The following is a 24260-nucleotide window of genomic DNA, read 5'->3' on the forward strand; positions in this document are numbered from 1 at the left end:
CACCGTACGGCCTTCAACAATGAGCAAAGCCCATACCGCATAGTCAGCTATAAAAGGACCCGATAAGACAATGTAAAACAATTCAAACGAGAAAACTAACGGCCTTATTAATATATATTAAAAAAAAAAAGGACGAAAAACAAATATGTAACACATAAACAAACGACAACCACTGAATTACAGGATCCTGACTTGGGACAGGTACATACATAAATAATGTGTATAGCGTCAGTAAAAATTTTTCCGACCATCATTGCGGATGCCCTGCCTCTATTGCAAAAACCTACCTACATGTTTTGTATTTATTGTTAACTTGTTCTCGTCCTGAACATGCATGAAATATTTTCCACTGGACGTTAACCAACCAATAATCAAAGCAATCAATCCTACAATTAACATCCGTAACTTGGAACTTTAGTTGTTAACATTTAAATCATTGCCTCTAATTTTTTCAAAAATACGACAAATTTTAAACGCAGACTGCGAGGAAGACCAAAATTGAACAGTTACTCAAAACTAAATATATATGTTATTACCGCTTGCTCATTATGGAAGTGGGGTAACATGATACTTTGTTTATAATTCAGTCCCTCCCCGTAATCGATCTCTCTCACCTACTTAATGTAGTAAGCGGAATATAACGACTGAATTATTCGGGTTAACAGTTTGGAAGGTTTGTCCGACTTGCTGAGCAAACAAGTAACACATTTACACCACGCAGAGTACACTATACTACATGTATTGTATGTACCAAGTCAAGAATATGACAGCTGTTTATCATTCTTTTGATGTTTTTCAGCTTTTGATTTCGTCATTTGATAAGGGATTTTTTTGTTTTGAATTTTTCTTGGAGTTTTGTTATTTTATTTTTTGTAATGTGTATTTTATCAGGAACATTATTTTTCCTCATTATTTTCACAAATAACAGAATTATTGATCTTTTTTGAGTGATGCATCAAATGTGCCTTTTATAAACAACTGTTTTCAAAATTGTATTGTATCGTCCCGAGCATGCATGAACTATTTGCCACTGAACGTTAAACAACCATCAAACCGAGTAATTAAAAAACTGTTAAATGAATCAAATTTTTTAAAATACTATATTTCTGCATCACGGGATTCAGTGATATACCACCATTGTCTAATATGATGGAGTTAAAAATCAGTAATTCGGATGAATCTCACGTGAAATGTTTCATTTAATTTTCACGTAAATCTGAAGGTACTTTTTATGGTTTTAATCAAATTTTAGAACAAAGATATTATTTAAATAATTTTATTTCAAATATTTACGTGAACTTAACGTGTAAAAAATTCCGTTGATTTATGCATGAACTATTATCATAAATTAAGATTCACATGGAACCTGTTCACGCAAGTTTCAAGTATATGCTCGTTTGATATGAAAATCAGACGATATTAATATTAATTCATATGAGTGAAATTCCTTGTGCAGGATGAAATAAAATTATATTTGATTCAGTAGAATTTTATATTGCATTACTAGGAACTTTCTGACAGTCGACAGGGGAAATGAAAATAAAATATACTCATTCAGATCCCGACACTTATATTTCTCTCCATTTCTCTGAGAAGGAATAACGTTATATTCCGTACACCATAACGTCACACGTTTTTGGTTAAGTTCTAGGCCTATCGATCAACTTTAAAGCCATTTATTTCAAAAACAAGGATGGTGACATATGAGTTTCTATACGTGTATGGATTCACTATGCAATCCTGGATATTATGTTAGTTTTTTGTTTTTCTCCGTATATAAGAAAATAGCCATCCATTCGAAAATCTAAAAAGGTAAGCTGAAAAAAAGGCATTTCCCCTATATACCTAAGTAAATTTGTCGGCAAAATTGACGTTTTCCTATGAAAATTACAAAAAAACAAAAATGGTGACCCCCATTTTTTATTACATATTCCGATGTAACTCGATTCAAAGTAGACGTATGCCAAAAATTTTGGAAATCGGGAGATATGCCATTCGGTATCGTGTTACCTTAAGACAGCTCACAGATTTGTCCAACTTACTGAGTCAAATGAATCATTGTAATTTTGTAACCATTTTATTGGTAGAATAAAAAGTGAAGTCCTTGGTTAATTTTGTCCCGTTTTTATGACATTTATTTAGTAATTAAAGAATTAACTTTTTAAGAACGGAATTATATCTATTAAATTTGTGAAGTCATAGGTTTTTTATCCTTTTGATCCATTTAAGACAGCTCACAGATTTGTCCAACTTACTCACACAGAGTCAACTGAATCATTGTAATTTTGGAATATTATTTAAATCTTCCACACTTATGGAAAATATACGCCAGACCTACAATATAGTTACTATTTATACATCTCATGGCAAGTGCACCAACCTTGGATAATAACAAAAGTTCATAAAAAATAAGGTCAATGAAACACTAAAATCTAGATCTCAGTTTGCCATTGTGAATTTATATTTAGTAAGTGTATATGATCTTATATAGTTGTGAACGTCAGTGCAAAAATGAAGTCATCTTTACTCTAATTTCATACATTTCATTAGTAATATGAATGATAGAAGATGTGATGTGTGTCAAAGGAAAAACAGAAAATAATCTACAGATTTACATACTGTCTTCTACAGTAGAATAATGTCTATAAGATATGTCTTGCACTAAGTATGCACTAGGTATTTCTGTTAAGTCTGTATGTACATAACAAAAATAGCCAGAAAAAAAAACTGTTAATAACCAAATGAAAGTTCTAGTTTGAATGCCTTTTCTACTCATATGAAATGGCCTGAAGAAACTAAATAACCAAATGAAAGTTCTACTAGTTTGAATGCCTTTTCTACTCATATGAAATGGCCTGAAAAAACTAAATAACCAATTGAAAGTTCTGCTAGTTTGAATGCCTTTTCTACTCATTATTTATTTTTGTGTGTTTATAGGTTGACACTCACATCCACGCTTCTTCCTGTATGAATCAGAAGCATTTGTTAAGATTTATCAAGAAAAAGATGAAGACAGAAGGAAATGAAGTTGTTTGTTTTGATAAAAAGTTGAATAAAGAAATGACCCTGAAAGAGGTAACTTTTAAATATTATTGAAGCAGTTACATCTGTCAGTTATGTATTTATTGCAAAGGAAATAGAACCTCTTATGAGAATCAGTTGGTGTTTGTCAGGGTATTTAAATTCTTGGAAGTTGAACTGTCTCATTGAATGAATACAGTAGCTATTGTACCCTGTGGAGTTTATTCAATGGGAACTTTAAAGTTCTCTTTGGAAAAAAATAAAATTATTTATTGATTATTTTTTTTTTATATACCAAGAATTCAACTCCTAGTGATAGAAATACATGTACCAATATTATATGATGACACACATTGTCAGAACAATTGATAATAATTACAAATGTAAGTCAATTATAGATTACTGAAAAACATAGAAAATTATAGAATTACATCTGTAAAAAAATATCTCATAATGATGAATTTCATATTAATGTATTTGTTTACACATGAATGTTATTTTTCTGTACACAAATATGTTCGTCTTTAATAAATGTGATTCTTGGTTGGGCCCTTAAAGGAAACTATAATGAAGAGTTAGGTGTGGATTACAATATGGAGGAAGTTCTAAATAAAATAATTTATGCTTATTATTCTGTTTTGACTAATTTAAACATTTACACTTAGTAAGAGGCTGGGATACTTCATAGATAAACCTAGACTTGCTACATGTCCCTTCCTAATTTATTTTATTTTCAATTTTGCCCCTTTAACAATTTTACTGCTATAACTAAGAGATTACCATTATACTGACATCTGCAGAGGAAGACCTTTCTCCTAAGGCAATCAGTATACTGGCAGTTTTCAGTAAATATTTTAATTAGTAAGAAAGAAATACAAGAAAGGGAAATGTAGCAAGTCTATGATAAACCATGTCTCTCATTTAAAAATAGTTTATGAAAGAAATTATGATTTCAAACAAATTAAAATAAAACGCATAATGTGCCAAAGAAGCAAATTAAAGTAAATGATTTTAATTATGGATGTACAATGTATTTCTTTAACAAAGGTTTGTAACTCAGTAAGTTTCTACATGTACTATAAAAAGTGTTAGTTCACAATTACATTAGATGATCTCACTAAGTTAACAATGATACAATATGTAAAAACAAAGACTTTATTATAAGGTCTATTCCATTTATGTGAATGTTGAAGGGAAGGAAAGGTTCATACAAAACCAACATACTTTCTTTATGAAAGTAAGAAGATATGGTATGATTATCATTGAAACAACTCTTTACCAGAGACTAAACTAAACTTTTGGTCACCATACAGCCTTCAACAATGATCAAGACCCATTCTGCATAGCAAGCTATAAAAGGCCCCGAAATGAGAAATGAAAACAAAAATCAAACAAGAAAAACTAACAATATACAGCAACAAAAGACAACCCCTGAATTATAAGGTCCTGACTTAGGACAGGCACAGAATTTTGCATATATCAAATGGATATACAACCATAAAACAAACAACTTATGTAAAAAAAACATCCTTTCCTTCCCTACCACATATATATAGAATATCTTTTAATGTAGGAAATACCTTCTGAATTCAGTTGAATTTTAGTAAATTAAGCAACATTTCCACACTTACTACAATGTTTCAATATGTACCATAGGTATTTGAAACTCTACAGTTGTCAGCATATGATTTGAACATTGACAGTCTAGACGTACATGCTGTAAGTCTGTTGAGAAAAGCATGGATGTTAAGTGTTCAATTTTTGCTATGCATTGATTGTTTATTATAATTACCATGAATTTATACTGTGAAGATCAGAAAAGGAAACACTATTACAGTAAACTAGATGTATAATGAAAATGTTATATTAATAGTACTGTGTCACAAATCACAATGTTTAGCTTTATATAGGTCACTAGTATCAACACTTCATTCTTGAAAGATGAGCAAGTTGTTGACCAATAACTCATTACTTAAATTTGCCCTGATTTTAATTGTTCGTATATTTTGTAAAAAGAGATTTTCACTCTTAAATCCTTTAAGTAATAATCAGGTATTGGCCAAATTTTGCAGGAATGTTTTTCGAGATATTAAAAGAAAATATAAAAAGAAAATTTAGGGGGTTACTGGGTAAAAAAGATGGAAAATAATACTATTGAATGGAAAAAGCCTGAGAAGCTCAAAATAATGAAATAAGATTGCCTATTTGACCAGCAACAATTGAATCCCTGGCTGAGGATATCAAAGAAAGGACATTTTTTATAAAATAGATTTCAAATGTTTCAACTTTTAAAACAATATGTTGTATAAATTATGGATGACAGACTGTTATAAAATTGGAAAGACCTTATGCTTATTAGAAGAAAACGATGTAGAAGTTGTTTCATAAAGGTGACAAAACAACAGGAAAAATAGAGTAGAGAAACTGTTAATTTTTTTTTCATTTCTGACTACAGGTTTTTACAAGCATGGATTTGAAGCCCTATGATTTGAATGTAGATATGTTGGATGTGCATGCTGTGAGTATTACCTCCCTTTTTTAACATGTGACATAATAACAGTTTAAGATTTTACTTTATATTTGTGTATTATGTCTGTGAGTTTAGCTGTGATTTATCTCAGACACTATGTAAGTATCCATTCTTGTTGATAGTTTTGATCTAATTTTTTTTTGGCTCACCTGGTCCAAACGTTTTTCTTTTACAAGCATCTTCTCCTTTGTAACTTCCAGGTTAATTGGTATCATACGTTCTTATGATTTGCCGGCCAACCAAAATGGGCTGAGGTTAAAAATACTCATTAGGGATAAAATGCAAGTATTGTCTATTATCTTGAAAATCATTATAAATAAAGAAAATCTGGCAGGGCAGAAATATTCTTAACAACTATTTTTTCAACCTAGTTCCAGAATATGTATTTAGGGATGCTTATCTGGTGGTGGAGGCCACAGCATAAACTATTTGTGTAATGGATTTATATTTCAGAAGGTAGAAGACCTGGATACTGTATATCTTGTATACAGATACCTTATGTTCTGAAGTTTCAGAATGTCAGAGATGTTCATCGTCCTTTTCACCTCATTTTGATGGTTTAGTGACTGCTTACAAAACTATTGTTTTTTTTATCAGTTGAATTTTCCAATTACTGTGGATTCATTATTATTATCATTCCCTTAATCACCCTGCACAGTTGCTCTGTAATTTTCTTATCACGGCTTTGAGACATAAGCTGGCATTATCAGCAAGGTCACAATGTCTGAGGAGAAGTTATCAGCGATTCACAGTGTAAGAGGAGACTTAATCAAGCTTGCTTAGTCAAGCATAAAATGTCTAAGGGAGAGGAAAAAGATCAGTAATAGAACAATAAATTCATTATCAGGTTTTCTGTGTATAAATATCATAAAATATCGGACGTTCAGCACAATGTGATGCTTTCTTGCTTTATCGCTGCACTCACATGCCAAAAAGGTTCACATTGTGTCTCATGGCTTCTATACTATTAAACGAGAAGACCTCATTTTGTGTGTCGCTTCTCTTCCTTCTACAACAAATTAATCATCATGCCTCTGTGTCCTACAGGTAACATGCATAGTCGCATTTGTCATCCATTCTTATGATTATTCAGATTGAGTTATTTTTGGAGAAAAACGACAAAAAGGTTGTCCGGATATTGATTCCGTCATCAGACTGACTTTTGGTCATATATAGGTTTTCCGGTTTTAAACATGCACAACTAAAACCAATCGTATGATGGATAACAAAAATGAAAAATAAATAAGCCAATCAAAGCGTTCTTCATATTATGGTTTATGGATCAATCGTATGATGGATAACAAAAATGAAAAATTAATAAGCCAATCAGAGCGTTCTCCATATAATGGTTTTCGGATCGCAAGAACCACAACTATTATACCTCCTTATAAAGGACAATTATTTTTCGCGTTTATCTACATGTAAGCTGCGATTATAATACTATGATATATAGAGACTTTCTGTATAATTCTGTACTGTTTTCTTTGAAATGACTATTTAAGGGGTCATACCAGTTGCATATATATTGAAATAAGTAAAATATGTGTAAAAAGAATGTGTCCATAGCACACGGATGCCACATCGGCTCTATCATTTTCTATGTTCAGTGGACCGTGAAATTGAGTAACATCTCTAATTTGGCATTCAAAATTAGAAAGATTATATCAAAGGGAACATAATTATTTAATAAGTTTCGAGTTGATTGAACTTCAATTTCATCAAAAACTACCTCGACCAAAAAGTTAAAAACCTGAAGCCGGACAGACTGACGGACGGACAGACGAACGAACGAACGGTCGCACAAACTAGGAAACATAATGCCCTTAAATGGAGCATAAAAATGTATTGTTGAAAGTGAAAGTAGTGATTTGGCCAAAATGAAAGTAGGGTGAAATCTTGAGGGAGGCAGGACTTTTTCGGGATGTCAGGATTTGGTGTTTTTAAGCTCGGGATTTCGGGATTGATCCTTTCGTGATCCGGGAATATTTTTTTTTCGAATTTGGGGATGTCGGGAAATGAATGTCTTTAAATTCGGCACCTCGGGATTTCATGTTTTAAGTCCGGGATTTCGGGATGAGGACCCCTCCGACCCGTGACCCCTCAAGTTAGCCGTCGTCATTTATACAAGATTCAAATCCTACCATTGGCACGTTAATAGGGCTCTCAAAAGAAAACAAAAAACCACTGATGGATTTTCCTAGAAGCATATTTATTTTTGTTAGAACAATAATGGTCTATAAGAAGTTACATTTATTTTATGTTTGAAGCGGTGCAAATTTTTAATTTGATAATTTGATTTGACTTTTACAAAGAAAATGCATTGTAGCCAAGAGGAAGAATAATTGTGGTTAGAGGCCAGAGCCATGAACATAATTGAATTTAACAGAAAGGAAACAGGAACAAAAGTGAGGGGGCTTTTGATACCTTTTATGAAATTCTCCAGACGTAATATCATTTACAAAAAATCATCCTACAACAGTTTACAACTGCGTATGCCCGCGATTTCGCGGGTGTGATCTAGTATATTTTACAAAAGCAATGTGTAGAATACCATATAATCTATTCCTATTCATTCTTACTGTATTTTTTGGGTACTTGTTTGATACTTTGGCAAATTGTGACTTGAATGGAGAGTTGTCTCATTGACACTCATACCACATCTTCTTATTATATATATCTATTTGGCAAAATCAGGAAATCAAATAATGATGAAAATGCATGTTTTCTTAAGCCATGCAAATTTGTACCCACAAAAATAAAGGGATCACAGTGTTATGATTAATAAGACAGCTTTAATTGGTATGTGGGAACCTTGCAAGGTCTACATTTCTGTCAGACAGGGTTCATTGGACCCTAACCTCATTTGAGGGATCAGTCACCAAGGTTAAGTTTATTTGTTAGGTCTGTTTCTCAGATTTAATTAGCAGTAGGTCTTTAGCATTGGTTTTACAGCTGGATGGAAGACGTCCAGGAACTACCGTAATTATATTCAACTGTCATACCTTTGAGCCCAAATGTCAGAGGAATACTGATCCTTCCTAACTAACTATAGATAAGACTAACTAGATATATAAAATTTCTAAAAGTAGATGTAGTATGGTTTCCTATGAGACAACTATCCATCAGACACCAAATGATATAGATGTAAGCAACTATAGGTCACTGTACAACCTTTAACAATGAGCAAAACTAATACCCAAAGTAAGATATAACATGCTGCAAAATGACAAAAAAGTTAAAATTAGAAAACCAACAGCCAGATTTATGTTCCAAAAATCAAATCTGATGTACAGCAACAAATGGCAACCACTGAATAACAGGCTCCTGACTTAGGAAAGGCACATACAAATGTAGTATGGTTAAACATGTTTGTGTATCCTATTATAATCTGGTTTTGTATAAGAAATGATATACCTAAAAGTAAGATATCTCAGACAGAAATTCAGTTATTTTTGTATTACTTTAACTAGATCCTTCATTCTGCTAAGACTTACTCATCAAAAGTAAGTTGTGTTGTAGAAAGCATACATGTTTTCTATTGTTTTAATGCTTAATATTAGACACAAATTTAAAGAAAGAGCTGTGTTACTCATAAATGGATGTATAATTTTACTCACTGTCATAAATGTAATCACTGATAGAACATAGCCTAAGATATTTTAATTTTGTTAAGGAAGTTAAATTTATGGCAAGATTTTTTTTCTGTTCAAGTGCAGTAATACTTTTTAATGCATATTTATATATGTTCAATCAGGTTCATAAGGCCTGAGCAAGGGTGTTGGTTTTTTGCATGAAGCTTTATAAGGACCTTGATACTTCAAATATTGTATACAGATGTTCAAGGTTTTTTCATATTATGCTTGTTCTCAGTAAAATTAAATCATGATCAGTTAAGCAGACAAAACATATCTGTGTGTGCACTCTTGTTTAAGTTTACCATTTCAAGGTAATAAGGGCCTTGATTATCTGAATAAAAAGTTTCTGATATTTGTTGAGCTGTATGGATGATAGATAGGTTATCTGTAAGAGAAACAGTGCAGATGTTTTTATTGTACACTTGCAAGATGATAATTGCAAAAAAATTGTTGTCGGAAGGTATTTATTTTTCCTTATTAATTTTTTTTCTGACTTGTTTTTGCTACTGGTAGTAGGAACGCATGAATGTTTTTTAAAAAAAATTGTAAAAAAATTAAGTTATACAGTTGAACATAGGCAAAAGGGGCTCAAATGTAAAGATACCTTTTTTGGTATTGTGAAAAATATTGACTGAAAATGCATGATTTTGTTGTGTGTGCAAATTGTTGGTCTGTTAGGGCTATTCTATTTTTAGCATAACACATCCTCAGGACAACACATTGTTTTGTTTGAAATCTGTGATTGGATGCCTTAAAACACAAATGTATTGCATAAATTTGTATGAACATAAACATCTCATCTTTTGGTGGATCTCTATGAAATTGACTGTTTTTCTAGGGTGAAATTAGGTTTAAGGTGAAGTAAATGACTACTTTTATACATGTAACATATTTTTCTTAAATCAAACATATCTATCTTAGAAGGGGGACTGTCCCTTGAAAACAAAAATACTATTAAAGACTATTTAAGTGGGTATACTATTAAGGTTGAATTTTGACTGTTAGAGTCAGAGGTTATGACCCCCAATTATAATCCTCAGAGACATCCTGGATTTGAGCCAGAGACATCTTGTAGCATACCATCTTTTTGGTTACAGCCTTGTCTGGTATTTAAATATTAATGACAAGATTTGAAAATGAGTTTTTTTTGGCAGTTTATACAATGTTACATTAAACTAAAGAAGTATGAAGTCCTGATGCAAATATATAAGACAAAATTCAAAAATTCAAAAATATTAATACTGATGTCTGGCATACTTATATTTTATGAACATCTTTCTGCAGGTGTCAATTTTTGTGGTCAGAGAATTTGATATTTCTAAGGGATTCTTATTTCTTGGTATCCTCATGTGTCCCTATCCAAATGAATGTTATGACAAATTCACAGTAATCATGGCACACATTCCTAAGTTGACTTTATTATATGAAATTTCCATAATTGTTCTTTAATTTTCCAGAAAAATATATCAAATTTGAATGATCTTTTTTTCTATTTACAAATTCATTGTAAAAACATTGCATACCTCTGTAAGTTATAGGTAAATAACTTATTCAGAAATATATTATATTTAATGTACCTCTTAATAAGGAACAAAAGAAACAAAACGAAGTTGTTAATTAAAAAAGGGTAATGAAAAATTATAGTTATTTATTTATATTTTTTCATTTGCAGGACAGAAACACATTTCACAGGTTTGACAAGTTCAATGCCAAGTATAACCCCATTGGACAAAGTCGACTGAGAGAGATCTTCATTAAAACTGATAATTACGTCAATGGAAAATACTTTGGTCAAGTCCTCAAGGTAATTTTAAAACAGTTGTATATTATTTTTTCTATTATTGCAAAAGAATAGAACCTTTCCCCAAATCAGTTGATGTTTACCTGTCCATTTAAATATTTGCAAGTTGAACCCTCCCATTGATTAATACAATAGCTATTATTCTCTGTGGAGTGTATTTAATGAAATAAGTCCAATTTGACTGACTTGGTCCAATATCATAGCTAACTTATGTCTATACATATCCATCTATTGTTGACGACTGTGTTGAACTATAGATGTTTTGGTTATTTGAGTTATTGAGTAGCTGTCTCATGACATCTCCTTTCATTCATATTCGTTGTATTTTATATGAATTTTTTTTTTTTAAAGTCAAATATCTTAACATTAGGATTAGAAAGTATGGCCTGCATTAACTGATATTTTTGTCCCGTGAAATTGAAAAAAGACTCTGTTCACACTAGCTTTTTACAAATCGATCTAAATTTGAATTAATCTAAATAAAACCAGTAAGCCTTTACATTATTTTCATCCTAACAATCTCTATTGGTCTAATCTTAACCACTGCGTTCACACTACATGTAAAAATGCAATTGATTTGACCTTATTATCAGTGAAATTATAAACACTGAGTATAAAAAGAAATATCTAATTAAATTAATGTGTTGATACACACGCTTAAATAAAAAAAATTATGGTAGAAGTTATTGTTTCACTTGAATAACAAGTTCAAATGTTGATACTGCTGTTCGTATACCGGTAGTTATAAAGTTAGATCGGTTCACTTTAGATTGATTCAAACTAAACTACATATTTTGGTGTTTTAGTTCAGACCAATTCAAGATCGAGTCAAAGAGTTCACATTTGGCTTACATCGATCTAAAGTGAACTGATCGTGTTTAAATCGATCTAAATGTCCAAGTGTGAACTAACTAAGGTTATCCAATTTTTTGTTACAAAAATGGCTCTGGTGCAGAATTTTTTGATATATTTTTTGATATATTTTATTTTTATTTTAGTGTATACAGCAATAAGACAGCAATGCAACAATACTAAAATAAGATAAATGACTTAATAAAGATTTGTCTAAAATTAATGTAGGCAGTGTCTGTAGAATTTTAAAATAATTACGTTGTCTTTCATTAGCAACTGACACATGAAAGCTGGAAAAAATCATAATTGATCATTCATGTTTTTTGATACTATTGAATAATAAAGTAGATCTGAGGTCAATTTGACTATTTCCAACATAATTTTAGCCTGGTTTGTAATCATTAGGTCAATTGGACTATTTATAACATAATTTTAGCCTGAGTCATATTCATGAGGTCTATTGGACTGTTTCTAACATAATTTTAGCCTGGATCATATTCATGAGGTCTATTGGACTATTTCTAACATAATTTTAGCCTGGGTCATATTTATGAGGTCTATTGGACTATTTCTAACATAATTTTAGCCTGGGTCATATTCATGAGGTTTATTGGACTATTTCTAACATAATTTTAGCCTGGGTCATATTCATGATTCTGTTTAGATTTTTAAAACTTCAAGAATAAAGATCCCATTGAGTTAAAACTATAGATCTAAAAACTTTAAATCATAGTCATGATATAGAATTTGTTATCCATTTTATTTTTAGGAAGTGATGAGTGACCTGGAGGAGAGTAAATATCAGAATGCTGAGTACAGACTCTCTATTTATGGTCGATCTCGTGACGAGTGGGACAAACTAGCTAAGTGGGCAGTTACCAACAAAGTGTACTCAAATAATGTAAGATGGCTTATCCAGGTGCCAAGATTATAGTAAGTTTAGTTAAACACTCCACAAGTATTAATTGAACATCAACTAATTCCTTAAATCTAAATTTGTTGAGTATATGATAAACACACACACGTAAAGTTTGATTATTTGATATGGGAAACATGAAATTGTTTTCTGTGGTCAACATAAAAACAATTGCTGAAAATGTCACTAGTTATTAAATAATTTCATTATGATTTAATTGCACTTTACAGTTACTTTTTCTCTATGACTCTGCTTGTAAATAATATGACCTGTGGAGCATTTTACATAACATTAAATCATATACCCTTAAAAGGTAAAATAAATTCACTTATTCCTGTATAGCACGAAATGTCCCCAACCCCACCTCACCAAATTAATAAAAGGTAAAATTCAGACATCTCTTATATAAACTTTAACCTATGATTTACTAGCAATAATTATTGTCGAGCCTGCAACTTTTGTTGCAGAAAGCTCGACATAGGGATAGTGATCCTACGGCGGCGGCTACGGCGGCGTCGTTAGTTCACTTCTTAAAAGCTTTATATTTTAGAAGGTGGAAGACCTGGATGCTTCATACTTTGTATATAGATGCTTCATGTTACGAAGTTTCCGTCAGTCACATGTCCAATGTCCTTGACCTCATTTTCATGGTTCAGTGACCACTTGAAAAAAAAGTTCAAATTTTTTGTAATGTTGAATTCTCTCTTATTATAAGTAATAGGATAACTATATTTGATATGTGCGTACCTTGCAAGGTCCTTGTGTCTGTCAGACAGTTTTCACTTGACCTTGACCTCATTTCATGGATCAGTGAACAAGGTTAAGTTTTGGTGGTCAAGTCCATATCTCAGATACTATAAGCAATAGGGCTAGTATATTCGGTGTATGGAAGGACTGTAAGGTGTACATGTCCAACTGGCAGGTGTCATCTGACCTTGACCTCATTTTCATGGTTCAGTGGTTATAGTTAAATTTTTGTGTTTTGGTCTGTTTTTCTCATACCATATGCAATGGGTCTACTATATTTGTTGTATGGAATGATTGTTAAGTGTACATGTCTAGCGGGCAGATGTCATGTTACCTTGACCTCATTTTCATGGTTCAGTGGTCAAAGTTAAGTTTTTGAGTTTTGGTCTTTTTATCTAATGCTATATGCCATAGGTCAACTATATTTGGTGTATGGAAATATTTTTTGATCTTTATGTCAGTCGAGCAGGTTTTATTTAACCGTGACCTCATTTTCACGGTTCATTGCACAGTGTTAAGTTTTTGTGTTTTGGTCTATTTTTCTTAAACTATAAGTAATATGTCAACTATATATGTTGTGTAGAAGCATTGTTAGCTGTACCTGTCTGCCTGGCATGGTTCATCTGACCTGGACCTCTTTTTCAAGGTTCATTGGTATTTGTTTAGTTATCTTGGTTAATGTTAAGTTTATGTGACAGTTGTAATAAAGCTTAGCTTTATACTTAGGACTATCAACATAATATCAATGATTAGTATAGAAGGCGAGACATTTCAGCGTGTTCACTCTTGTTAAGGTTTTATATTAATTTCTTGATGTCAATGTCAAGGTCAGGTAATTGTCACAACCTTTGACATGTATAATGTTCATTGTGTTTTGAGTTTCAACTTTGTAGTTTTAACAGTCCACATCCCTGGAAATGTTACTTTTTGATTTTCAATGGAATTGCTGTAAATTTAGAGTGTGTAAGTAGGATTCATTTAAAAACCTGAGCTGAATACCATCAATAGTGAAACAAGAATACAAATATAACTAAATTGTCTAAATGATTGTTAATTGAAAGTTATTGTGAAAGAGATGTTATATTGGAAAATTACTAGTTGTAGAGGATTACTTTTATATCAGATTTAATAATAATAATAGTCTTTTATTCAAAGCAATACAGCTTATAGAATTTTCAGATGCACATATATATTAGCATCAGTGAATAATAACATACATGTTTTAATTGATAAGAGAGAAAACTAGAGGCTCTAAAGAGCCTGTGTCGCTCACCTTGGTCTATGTGAATATTAAACAAAGGACGCAGATGGATTCATGACAAAATTGTGTTTTGGTGATGGTGATGTGTTTGTAAATCTTACTTTACTGAACATTCTTGCTGCTTACAATTATCTCTATCTATAATGAACTTGGCCCAGTAGTTTCAGAGGAGAAGATTTTTGTAAAAGATAACTAAGATTTACGAAAAATGGTTCAAAATTGACTATAAAGGGCAATAACTCCTAAAGGGATCAACTGACCATTTCAGTTTTGTTGACTTATTTGTAAATCTTACTTTGCTGAACATTATTGCTGTTTACAGTTTATCTCTATCTATAATAATATTCAAGATAATAACCAAAAACAGCAAAATTTCCTTAAAATTACCAATTCAGGGGCAGCAACCCAACAAAGGTCGTCCGATTCATCTGAAAATTTCAGGGCAGATAGATCTTGACCTGATAATCAATTTTACTTCATGTTAGATTTGCTCTAAATGCTTTGGTTTTTGAGTTATAAGCCAAAAACTGAATTTTACCCCTATGTTCTATTTTTAGCCGTGGCGGCCATCTTGGTTGGTTGACCAGGTCACGCCAAACATTTTTTAAACTAGATACCCCAATGATGATTGTGGCCAAGTTTGGTTTAATTTGGCCCAGTGGTTTCAGAGGAGAAGATTTTTGTAATAGATTACTAAGATTTACGAAAAATGGTTAAAAATTGACTATAAAGGGCAATAACTCTTAAAGGGGTCAACTGACCATTTCAGTCATGTTGATTATTTGTAAATCTTACTTTGCTGAACATTATTGCTGTTTACAGTTTATCTTTATCTATAATAATATTCAAGATAAAGAACCAAAAACAGCAAAATTTCCTTAAAATTACCAATTCAGGGGCAGCAACCCAACAACAGGTTGTCCAATTCATCTGTAAATTTCAGGGCAGATAGATCTTGACCTGATAATCAATTTTACTACATGTCAGATTTGCTCTAAATGCTTTGGTTTTTGAGTTATAAGCCAAAATCTGAATTTTACCCCTATGTTCTATTTTTAGCTGTGGCGGCCATCTTGGTTGTTTGGCCGGGTCCTGCCACACATTTTTTAAACTAGATACCCCAATTGTGATTGTGGCCAAGTTTGGTTTAATTTGGCCCAGTAGTTTCAGAGAAGAAGATTTTTGTAAAAGATTACTAAGATTTACGAAAAATGGTTAAAAATTGACTATAAAGGGCAATAACTCCTAAAGGGGTCAACTGACAATTTCGGTCATGTTGACTTATTTGTAAATCTTACTTTGCTGAACATTATTGCTGTTTACAGTTTATCTCTATCTATAATAATATTCAAGATAATAACCAAAAACAGCAAAATTTCCTTAAAATTACCAATTCAGGGGCAGCAACCCAACAACGGGTTGTCCGATTCATCTGAAAATTGCAGGGCAGATTGATCTTGACCTAATAAACAATTTTACCCCATGTCAGATTTGCTCTAAATGCTTTGATTTTTGAGTTATAAGCCAAAAACTGCATTTTACCCCTATGTTCTATTTTTAGCCATGGCGGCCATCTTGGTTGGTTGGCCAGGTCACGCCACACATTTTTAGCTCACCTGGCCCGAAGGGCCAAGTGAGCTTTTCTCATCACTTTGCGTCCGGCGTCTGTCGTCGTCCGTCGTCGTCGTCGTCCGTCGTCGTCCTGCGTTAACTTTTACAAAAATCTTCTCCTCTGAAACTACCAGGCCAAATTAAACCAAACTTGGCCACAATCATCATTGGGGTATCTAGTTTAAAAATTGTGTCCGGTGACCCGGTCAACCAACCAAGATGGCCACCATGGCTAAAAATAGAACATAGGGGTAAAATGCAGTTTTTGGCTTATAACTCAAAAACCAAAGCATTTAGAGCAATTCTGACATGGGGTAAAATTGTTTATCAGGTCAAGATCTATCTGCCCTGAAAATTTCAGATGAATCAAACAACCTGTTGTTGGGTTGCTACCCCTAAATTGGTAATTTTAAGGAAATTTTGCTGTTTTTGGTTATTATCTTGAAAAATATTATAGATAGAGATAAACTGTAAACAGCAATAATGTTCAGCAAAATAAGATTTACAAATAAGTCAACATTACCGAAATGGTCAAATGACCCCTTTAGGAGTTATTGCCCTTTATAGTCAATTTTTAACCATTTTTTGTAAATCTTAATTATCTTTTACAAAAATCTTCTCCTCTGAAACTACTGCGCCATATTAAACCAAACTTGGCCACAATCATCATTGGGGTATCTAGTTTAAAAATTGTGTCCGGTGACCCGGTCAACCTACCAAGATGGCCGCCATGGCTAAAAATAGAACATAGGGGTAAAATGCATTTTTTGGCTTATAACTCAAAAACCAAAGCATTTAGAGCAATTCTGACATGGGGTAAAATTGTTTATCAGGTCAAGATCTATCTGCCCTGAAAATTTCAGATGAATCGAACAACCTGTTGTTGGGTTGCTACCCCTAAATTGGTAATTTTAAGGAAATTTTGCTGTTTTTGGTTATTATCTTGAAAAATATTATAGATAGAGATAAACTGTAAACAGCAATAATGTTCAGCAAAATAAGATTAACAAATAAGTCAACATTACCGAAATGGTCAAATGACCCCTTTAGGAGTTATTGCCCTTTATAGTCAATTTTTAACCATTTTTCGTAAATCTTAGTTATCTTTTACAAAAATCTTCTCCTATGAAACTACTGCGCCATATTAAACCAAACTTGGCCACAATCATCATTGGGGTATCTAGTTTAAAAATTGTGTCTGTTTACCTGGTCAACCTACCAAGATGGCTGCCATGGCTAAAAATAGAACATGGGATAAAATGCAGTTTTTGGCTTATAACTCAAAAACAAAAGCATTAAGAGGAAAACTGGCATGGGTTAAATTGTTTATCAGGTCAAGATCTATCTGCCCTGAAAATTTCAGACGAATCGATAGTCAATTTTTAACAATTTTCATAAAATTTGTAAATTTTTACTTACACTTTTAACTGAAACTACTGGGCCAATCATTATAGATGGGGATATATGTACGCAGCAAGAATGTTCAGTAAAGTTAGATCTACAAACATATCACCATCACCAAAACACAATTTTGTCACGAATCCATCTGTGTCCTTTGTTGAATATTCACATATACAAATGTACCAAGGTGAGCGACACAGGCTCTTTAGAGCCTCTAGTTTAAACTAGATACCCCAATGATGATTGTGACCAAGTTTGGTTTAATTTGGCCCAGTAGTTTCAGAGGAGAAGATTTTTGTAAAAGTTAACGACGACGGACGACGACGACGGACGACGGAGGCCGGACGCAAAGTGATGGGAAAAGCTCACTTGGCCCTTCGGGCCAGGTGAGCTAAAAATTGGTTGTTCTGACAAAGAACATAAAAAGCATAGACATCTATAGAACTTTTTTTTTATTTGAAATTTCTTGATAGTATAATTAAAAAGTTAATAAATTGTTTTTTACAGTGATGTTTACAAGTCAAATAAATTGGTAAACAGTTTCCAGGATGTACTTGAGAATATTTTCTTGCCCTTATTTGAAGTGACCAACGATCCTAGTTCACATCCAGAATTACATGCTTTCCTCAGATATGTAAGTAATCTAGGCAAATTAAGATAGAATTTGATAATAACGGACAATATAATGTCTACTAGAAATAATTATATCTCTATGAAAGAGAGAGAAAAGATGCAAGGAGGCCTATAAAATACAATGTAGAAGAAAAACATACAACACCATGGCCAATAAAATACAATGTACAAGAAAAGCAAACAACACTGTGGCCAATAAAATACAATGTAGAAGAAAAACAAACAACACCATGACCAATAAAATACAATGTAGAAGAAAAACAAACAACACTGTGGCCAATAGAATACAATGTAGAAGAAAAACATACAACACCATGGCCAATAAAATACAATGTAGAAGAAAAACAAACAACACCATGGCCAATAAAATACAATGTAGAAGAAAAACAAATAACACTGTGGCCAATAAAATACAATGTAGAAGAAAAACAAAACAACACTGTGGCCAATAAAATACAATGTAGAAGAAAAACAAACAACACTGTGGCCAATAAAATACAATGTACAAGAAAAACATACAACACCATGGCCAATAAAATACAATGTACAAGAAAAACAAACAACACTGTGGCCAATAAAATACAATGTACAAGAAAAACAAACAACACTGTGGCCAATAAAATACAATGTAGAAGAAAAACAAAACAACACCATGGCCAATAAAATACAATGTAGAAGAAAAACAAACAACACCATGGCCAATGAAATATGATGTAGAAGAAAAACAAACACCATGGCCATTAAAATACAATGTAGAAGAGAAACAAACAACACCATGGCCAATAAAATACAATGTAGAAGAGAAACAAACATCACCATGGCCAATAAAATACAATGTAGAAGAAAAACAAACAACACTGTGGCCAATAAAATACAATGTAGAAGAAAAACAAACAACACTGTGGCCAATAGAATACAATGTAGAAGAAAAACAAAACAACACCATGGCCAATAAAATACAATGTACAAGAAAAACATACAACACCATGGCCAATAAAATACAATGTACAAGAAAAACAAACAACACTGTGGCCAATAAAATACAATGTACAAGAAAAACAAACAACACTGTGGCCAATAAAATACAATGTAGAAGAAAAACAAAACAACACCATGGCCAATAAAATACAATGTAGAAGAAAAACAAACAACACCATGGCCAATGAAATATGATGTAGAAGAAAAACAAACACCATGGCCATTAAAATACAATGTAGAAGAGAAACAAACAACACCATGGCCAATAAAATACAATGTACAAGAAAAACAAACAACACTGTGGCCAATAAAATACAATGTAGAAGAAAAACAAACAACACTGGCCAATAAAATACAATGTAGAAGAAAAACAAAACAACACCATGGCCAATTAAATACAATGTAGAAGAAAAACAAACAACACCATGGCCAATAAAATATGATGTAGAAGAAAAACAAACACCATGGCCAATAAAATACAATGTTGAAGAAAAACAAACAACATCCATGGCCAATGAAAAAATTATGAAAAGGCAAACAACAGTCCACAAAACCATTACATATTTAGAAAATTAAATTATAGAATGACTCAATATCTTTACTGTAATCTATCAATGTGTAATATAGTAATGGTATTGAGAAAAGTAAAATCATGCAGACAAACTGACCGATAGTTGCTAGACTAAGTAAAGGCATTGAAAGGTGTATATTTGATTCTGGTTAAATGTGCTCATCATAATTACAAAAAACAAAAATCTCCCCTTGTATGGCCAAAGTTGAAATTCATTTTATTAAAAGTAAAAAATATTCTGTATTTGTAAAAACCAGTCATAAAAATTTGATAAAACACACCTTTTTTTTCATTTAGATGAAAAGTCTTGAATTACATTCTTCTCTCAAAATTTGCACATTTATAAAAGATCTTAAAACAATAGTTTTCTACTATTTAACAATCAAACACAGCAGAAGACACCAGATGCACCTTAACCAGTCCATGACTATAGGGATTCAATTGCACATTGTGCAATTTTAAACCCAAATAATAGTATACAAAAATTAGTGCATGATATATTAATCGATATGTTCAAGCCACATTTATTGACGAAGGGAGACAACTCATTCAAAATACTGCATAGATATGTTTCTTTGCTTAATTTTTATTCACAATGCACATTGAAAGAATTATGTACCCCTCTCAGTGCTCACAGCCACTTTAATTAAGAAGCTATATATGATTTTATTTATTTTAACATTCTAATCATTGAACAGGTATCTGGAATTGACTCTGTAGATGATGAATCTAAATCAGAACATATCCAGTTTACTAAGGATACACCTGAACCTGAAGACTGGACTGGATTGGAAAATCCTCCATATACATACTACTTATACTTTATGTATGCTAATCTTGCTGTTCTAAACCACTTCAGAAGGTATGGGGTTTAAGAAAGAAATTAAAGACCACACATCTAGAATAAATAAGATTGAACGCTAAGTTCACTGCACACACAAAGAAGAGATGTTTATCTCAACTATTTTTCTATGTGCTGTGTCTTGATATCATTTTTAAGGAAGCTTGCTTGTCATGTTTTGTAATTTTGGTCAGATTTTCGGAATTCTCTGGTTTTATCTATTTGAATGCCTTAACAAATTTTGCCCAGGACCCTCATTTATCTTTTTATTATTCTTTTACATGTATAATGATAAACTGTCTGTTAAAGTCTTATAAAATTTCAATTATGTTTTAATAGTTTTTGAGGACTTAAACTTGTCAATGATAAAGCTATGAAAAGACAAGAGAGAACATTTTCCCACCAAAATTTCAATGACTAATTTCTTGAAAACAAGCACAGTGACCTACATATTTTTTCTGCTCATTTGATTACTTTATAAATTCCCTATCAATATATCATGTATATGCTAGTGTTTTGAAAAGTTAATTATTTTGAAACTGAGAAGCCACCTTCCTCAAAGCACAGTATGGATTTAGTCCTTTTCATTTGTATATTTGAATAAAAGGATATGTTGGGTATATGTCATTAAGACAGCAACTAAATGATACAAAAAAAAACCTGAAGAAATCTAGAGGCAAACTGAAGGTTTTTCAACAATAGACAAGTGTCTTAACAATATGTCATGTTCGAAATCTCAAGAGCCAATGAAAGAGTTGTGAATAAATTTAACAGAGACTATAAAAAATCTGCCATGAATACCAAATATTCCTAGTAGACAAAAACATTTAGTTACAACCTAAGACAACATTACTTGTGACAAGCACATGCACATGAAGCAGGGTTATAAACTATTACAGTACAGAAAGAATTAACAATGCAATGCACAAAATTAGATTTGTTAAGAATTTCAATGCAGAAGAAAGAAAAGAAACATTTTAGTTTTGTTTCAAATTATAAGTTAACTAATTGATGTTCATTCCAGAAATACTGGAATGAATGAATAAACAACAGCACTATGATTATAACCTCTATCAATGATATCATTTATCCAAAGAGAAAGTTTCAAAGGACAATTCCTAATCTTGTTAGCTTTATAAATATTATTAATGTAAAAAAACTGGTTGTTTAGTACCATTTTTTATTATTTGCTGCAGGTGGAATCATACTTTCACAATAATCACTAGATTAAATACAATTTGATCATTTACTTTATTGTTTTACAGAGAGAGAGGAATGCACACACTTGTCCTGAGACCACATTGTGGTGAGGCAGGAAATGTTACACATCTTGTAGCAGGTTTCCTATTTGCAGAAAACATTTCCCATGGCTTAGTTCTAAGAAAAGTATGGATTTCAACTAACCATTACTCTTCTGAAACCTCTAGGCTCATTTCAACTAAATTTAGCCTGAAGCATCCTTAGAGTGTCTAAAATAATTTTCATTACCAATGACCAACTAACAGGCCTCCATGGCTAAAATAGAACATACATTTGGGGTTTAAATGATACAGTCACACACACATACACTTATGTAGATTTTGACAAAATTTTAGAGTGTACTTTTAGCTCACCTGGCTGAAAGGCCAAAGTGAGCTTTTCTCATCACTTGGCGTCTGTTGTCGTCATCTGTCGTTGTTAACTGTTACATAAATCTTCTCCTCTGAAATTACTGGGCCAAATTTAACCAAACTTGGCCACAATCATAAATAAATAAATTTAGTGTTTTTACTGTCTTCTGATTGGTTAAAATTATTAGTTTTATTTTCAATGTTGTCAATTTTGATTGCGACACGCCCACTCAGACGTTGTGTATTCATACGCCAACATGTGTGTACTTTGTTATTGTTAATATAAATAATATAAAAAGTTCTTTCAGCCTTATTTTTGATAGAAATTTATTTATAATGAATGGCAATAATTCATTTTGATTTTATTGAACCATAAAACTAATTTTTGACTCTTCACATTTTACATAATCCGCTTCACGGATTATTCAATGTGAAGAGTCAAAAATTAGTTTTATTGTTCAATAAATTCAAAATAGATATTAGCCATTCATTAATTAGGGTATCTAGTTTTAAAAATATGTCCAATGACCCCCTGCCAATTGACATGGATAAAAATAGATCATAGCAGTAAAATGCAAGTTTTTTCTGTTATCTTGAAAAAAGCTATGAATAGAGAAAATCGGACAGGTGTAGGATATTCAGAATGTTATGATCTACCTGCTGTCCCTTTTCATCAAAACTGCCAGACAACGTCTTGTAGGAGTTATTACCCTTTGTTAAATGTCAAATATTACTGATTTTTTTCATTTTTGTCTATTATTTTGAAAACAGTAATAAATAGAGAGAACTTTAAATAGGAAAAGTGATCAGACAGACAGGATCTACAAATAAGTTAACATGGGTGAAATTGTCAGAAGTCTCCTTATTGGAGTCATTGCCTTTTTATGAAGAATTTTACCATTTTTTTGTGTTTTTGATAAGTATCTTACATAAATCTTCTTCTCTGAAACTTTTCTGAATCAACAAAAATTGGTTTCCAAGAAAATAAAGGAATTCATAGTATTTTCAGTAAGCATGGAATTTGGATATTGACTAAAAATAAGATTTTTATACAAATTTTGTTTGCTGTAGGTTTCTGTTCTGCAGTATCTGTACTACATGTCACACATAGGATTAACTGTGACCTCTTAGTAATAACCCATTATGTTGTAGGTTCCTGTACTTCAGTATCTGTACTATATGTCACAGATAGGGATAGCTATGTCACCACTGAGTAATAACTCATTATTCCTCAACTATCAGCGCAATCCACTGCCAGAATACTTCAACAGAGGGCTGAATGTATCCCTGTCCACAGATGATCCACTGCAGTTCCATTTCACTAAGGTAAATTAAATTATGTAACATGATTTGTCTGTACACAATTTTACTCCACCAAAAAGATGTGAGATTTTCAAAACATTTCTGCCATCAATGTACAACAGTTATTTTCTGCCGATGTCTAATCTTTCTAAGCTATTGCTGTTGTATAAGTATACTGTGGATTCATTATTATTCGTTGGATACTAATTTTCATGGGTTTCCTGTGTACAGGTAAACCATGAATTTAAAAGTTCAAGGAATTACGAATTTTCTGTAGCCTTTGTATGCAGAGTTTAACAAAACCACGAAATCAATTATCCATGAAAATGCAAGTTTTCCTCAATCCACTAAAATTTATACCCACGAAAATAAATGCATCCACAGTATGCAGTGAAGTTGCTACACTTCACTTTAAGACATCTGTAGCCCTTTTCACAATAAATCTTAAGTGTAAAATTAATCTTACGATAAAAATATTTAGTTGAATTGTTAAGGAATATTTTAGACTTACGATAAATTTTACACTTAAGTTTTTTTGTGAAAAAAGCTA

The 24260-nt window shown here is 32.0% G+C and overlaps 1 protein-coding gene across 5 annotated transcripts in view; it reads left to right on the forward strand.

The window, feature by feature from the left end:
- Window positions 1–24260, forward strand: part of LOC143080339 (AMP deaminase 2-like) — a 57541-nt gene that overhangs the window by 26242 nt on the left and 7039 nt on the right. For all 5 annotated transcript variants that reach the window (XM_076256137.1, XM_076256139.1, XM_076256141.1 and 2 more), the window contains 8 exons: window positions 2938–3075; window positions 5477–5539; window positions 10859–10990; window positions 12609–12772; window positions 18283–18409; window positions 20656–20819; window positions 22064–22184; window positions 23561–23734. In XM_076256137.1, the coding sequence (XP_076112252.1) occupies window positions 2938–3075; window positions 5477–5539; window positions 10859–10990; window positions 12609–12772; window positions 18283–18409; window positions 20656–20819; window positions 22064–22184; window positions 23561–23734 (1083 nt within the window). The remainder of the gene's footprint in view (window positions 1–2937; window positions 3076–5476; window positions 5540–10858; window positions 10991–12608; window positions 12773–18282; window positions 18410–20655; window positions 20820–22063; window positions 22185–23560; window positions 23735–24260) is intronic.

Source organism: Mytilus galloprovincialis, chromosome 6, assembly GCF_965363235.1.
Source record: "Mytilus galloprovincialis chromosome 6, xbMytGall1.hap1.1, whole genome shotgun sequence".
Classification (NCBI taxonomy): Eukaryota; Metazoa; Mollusca; class Bivalvia; order Mytilida; family Mytilidae; genus Mytilus; species Mytilus galloprovincialis.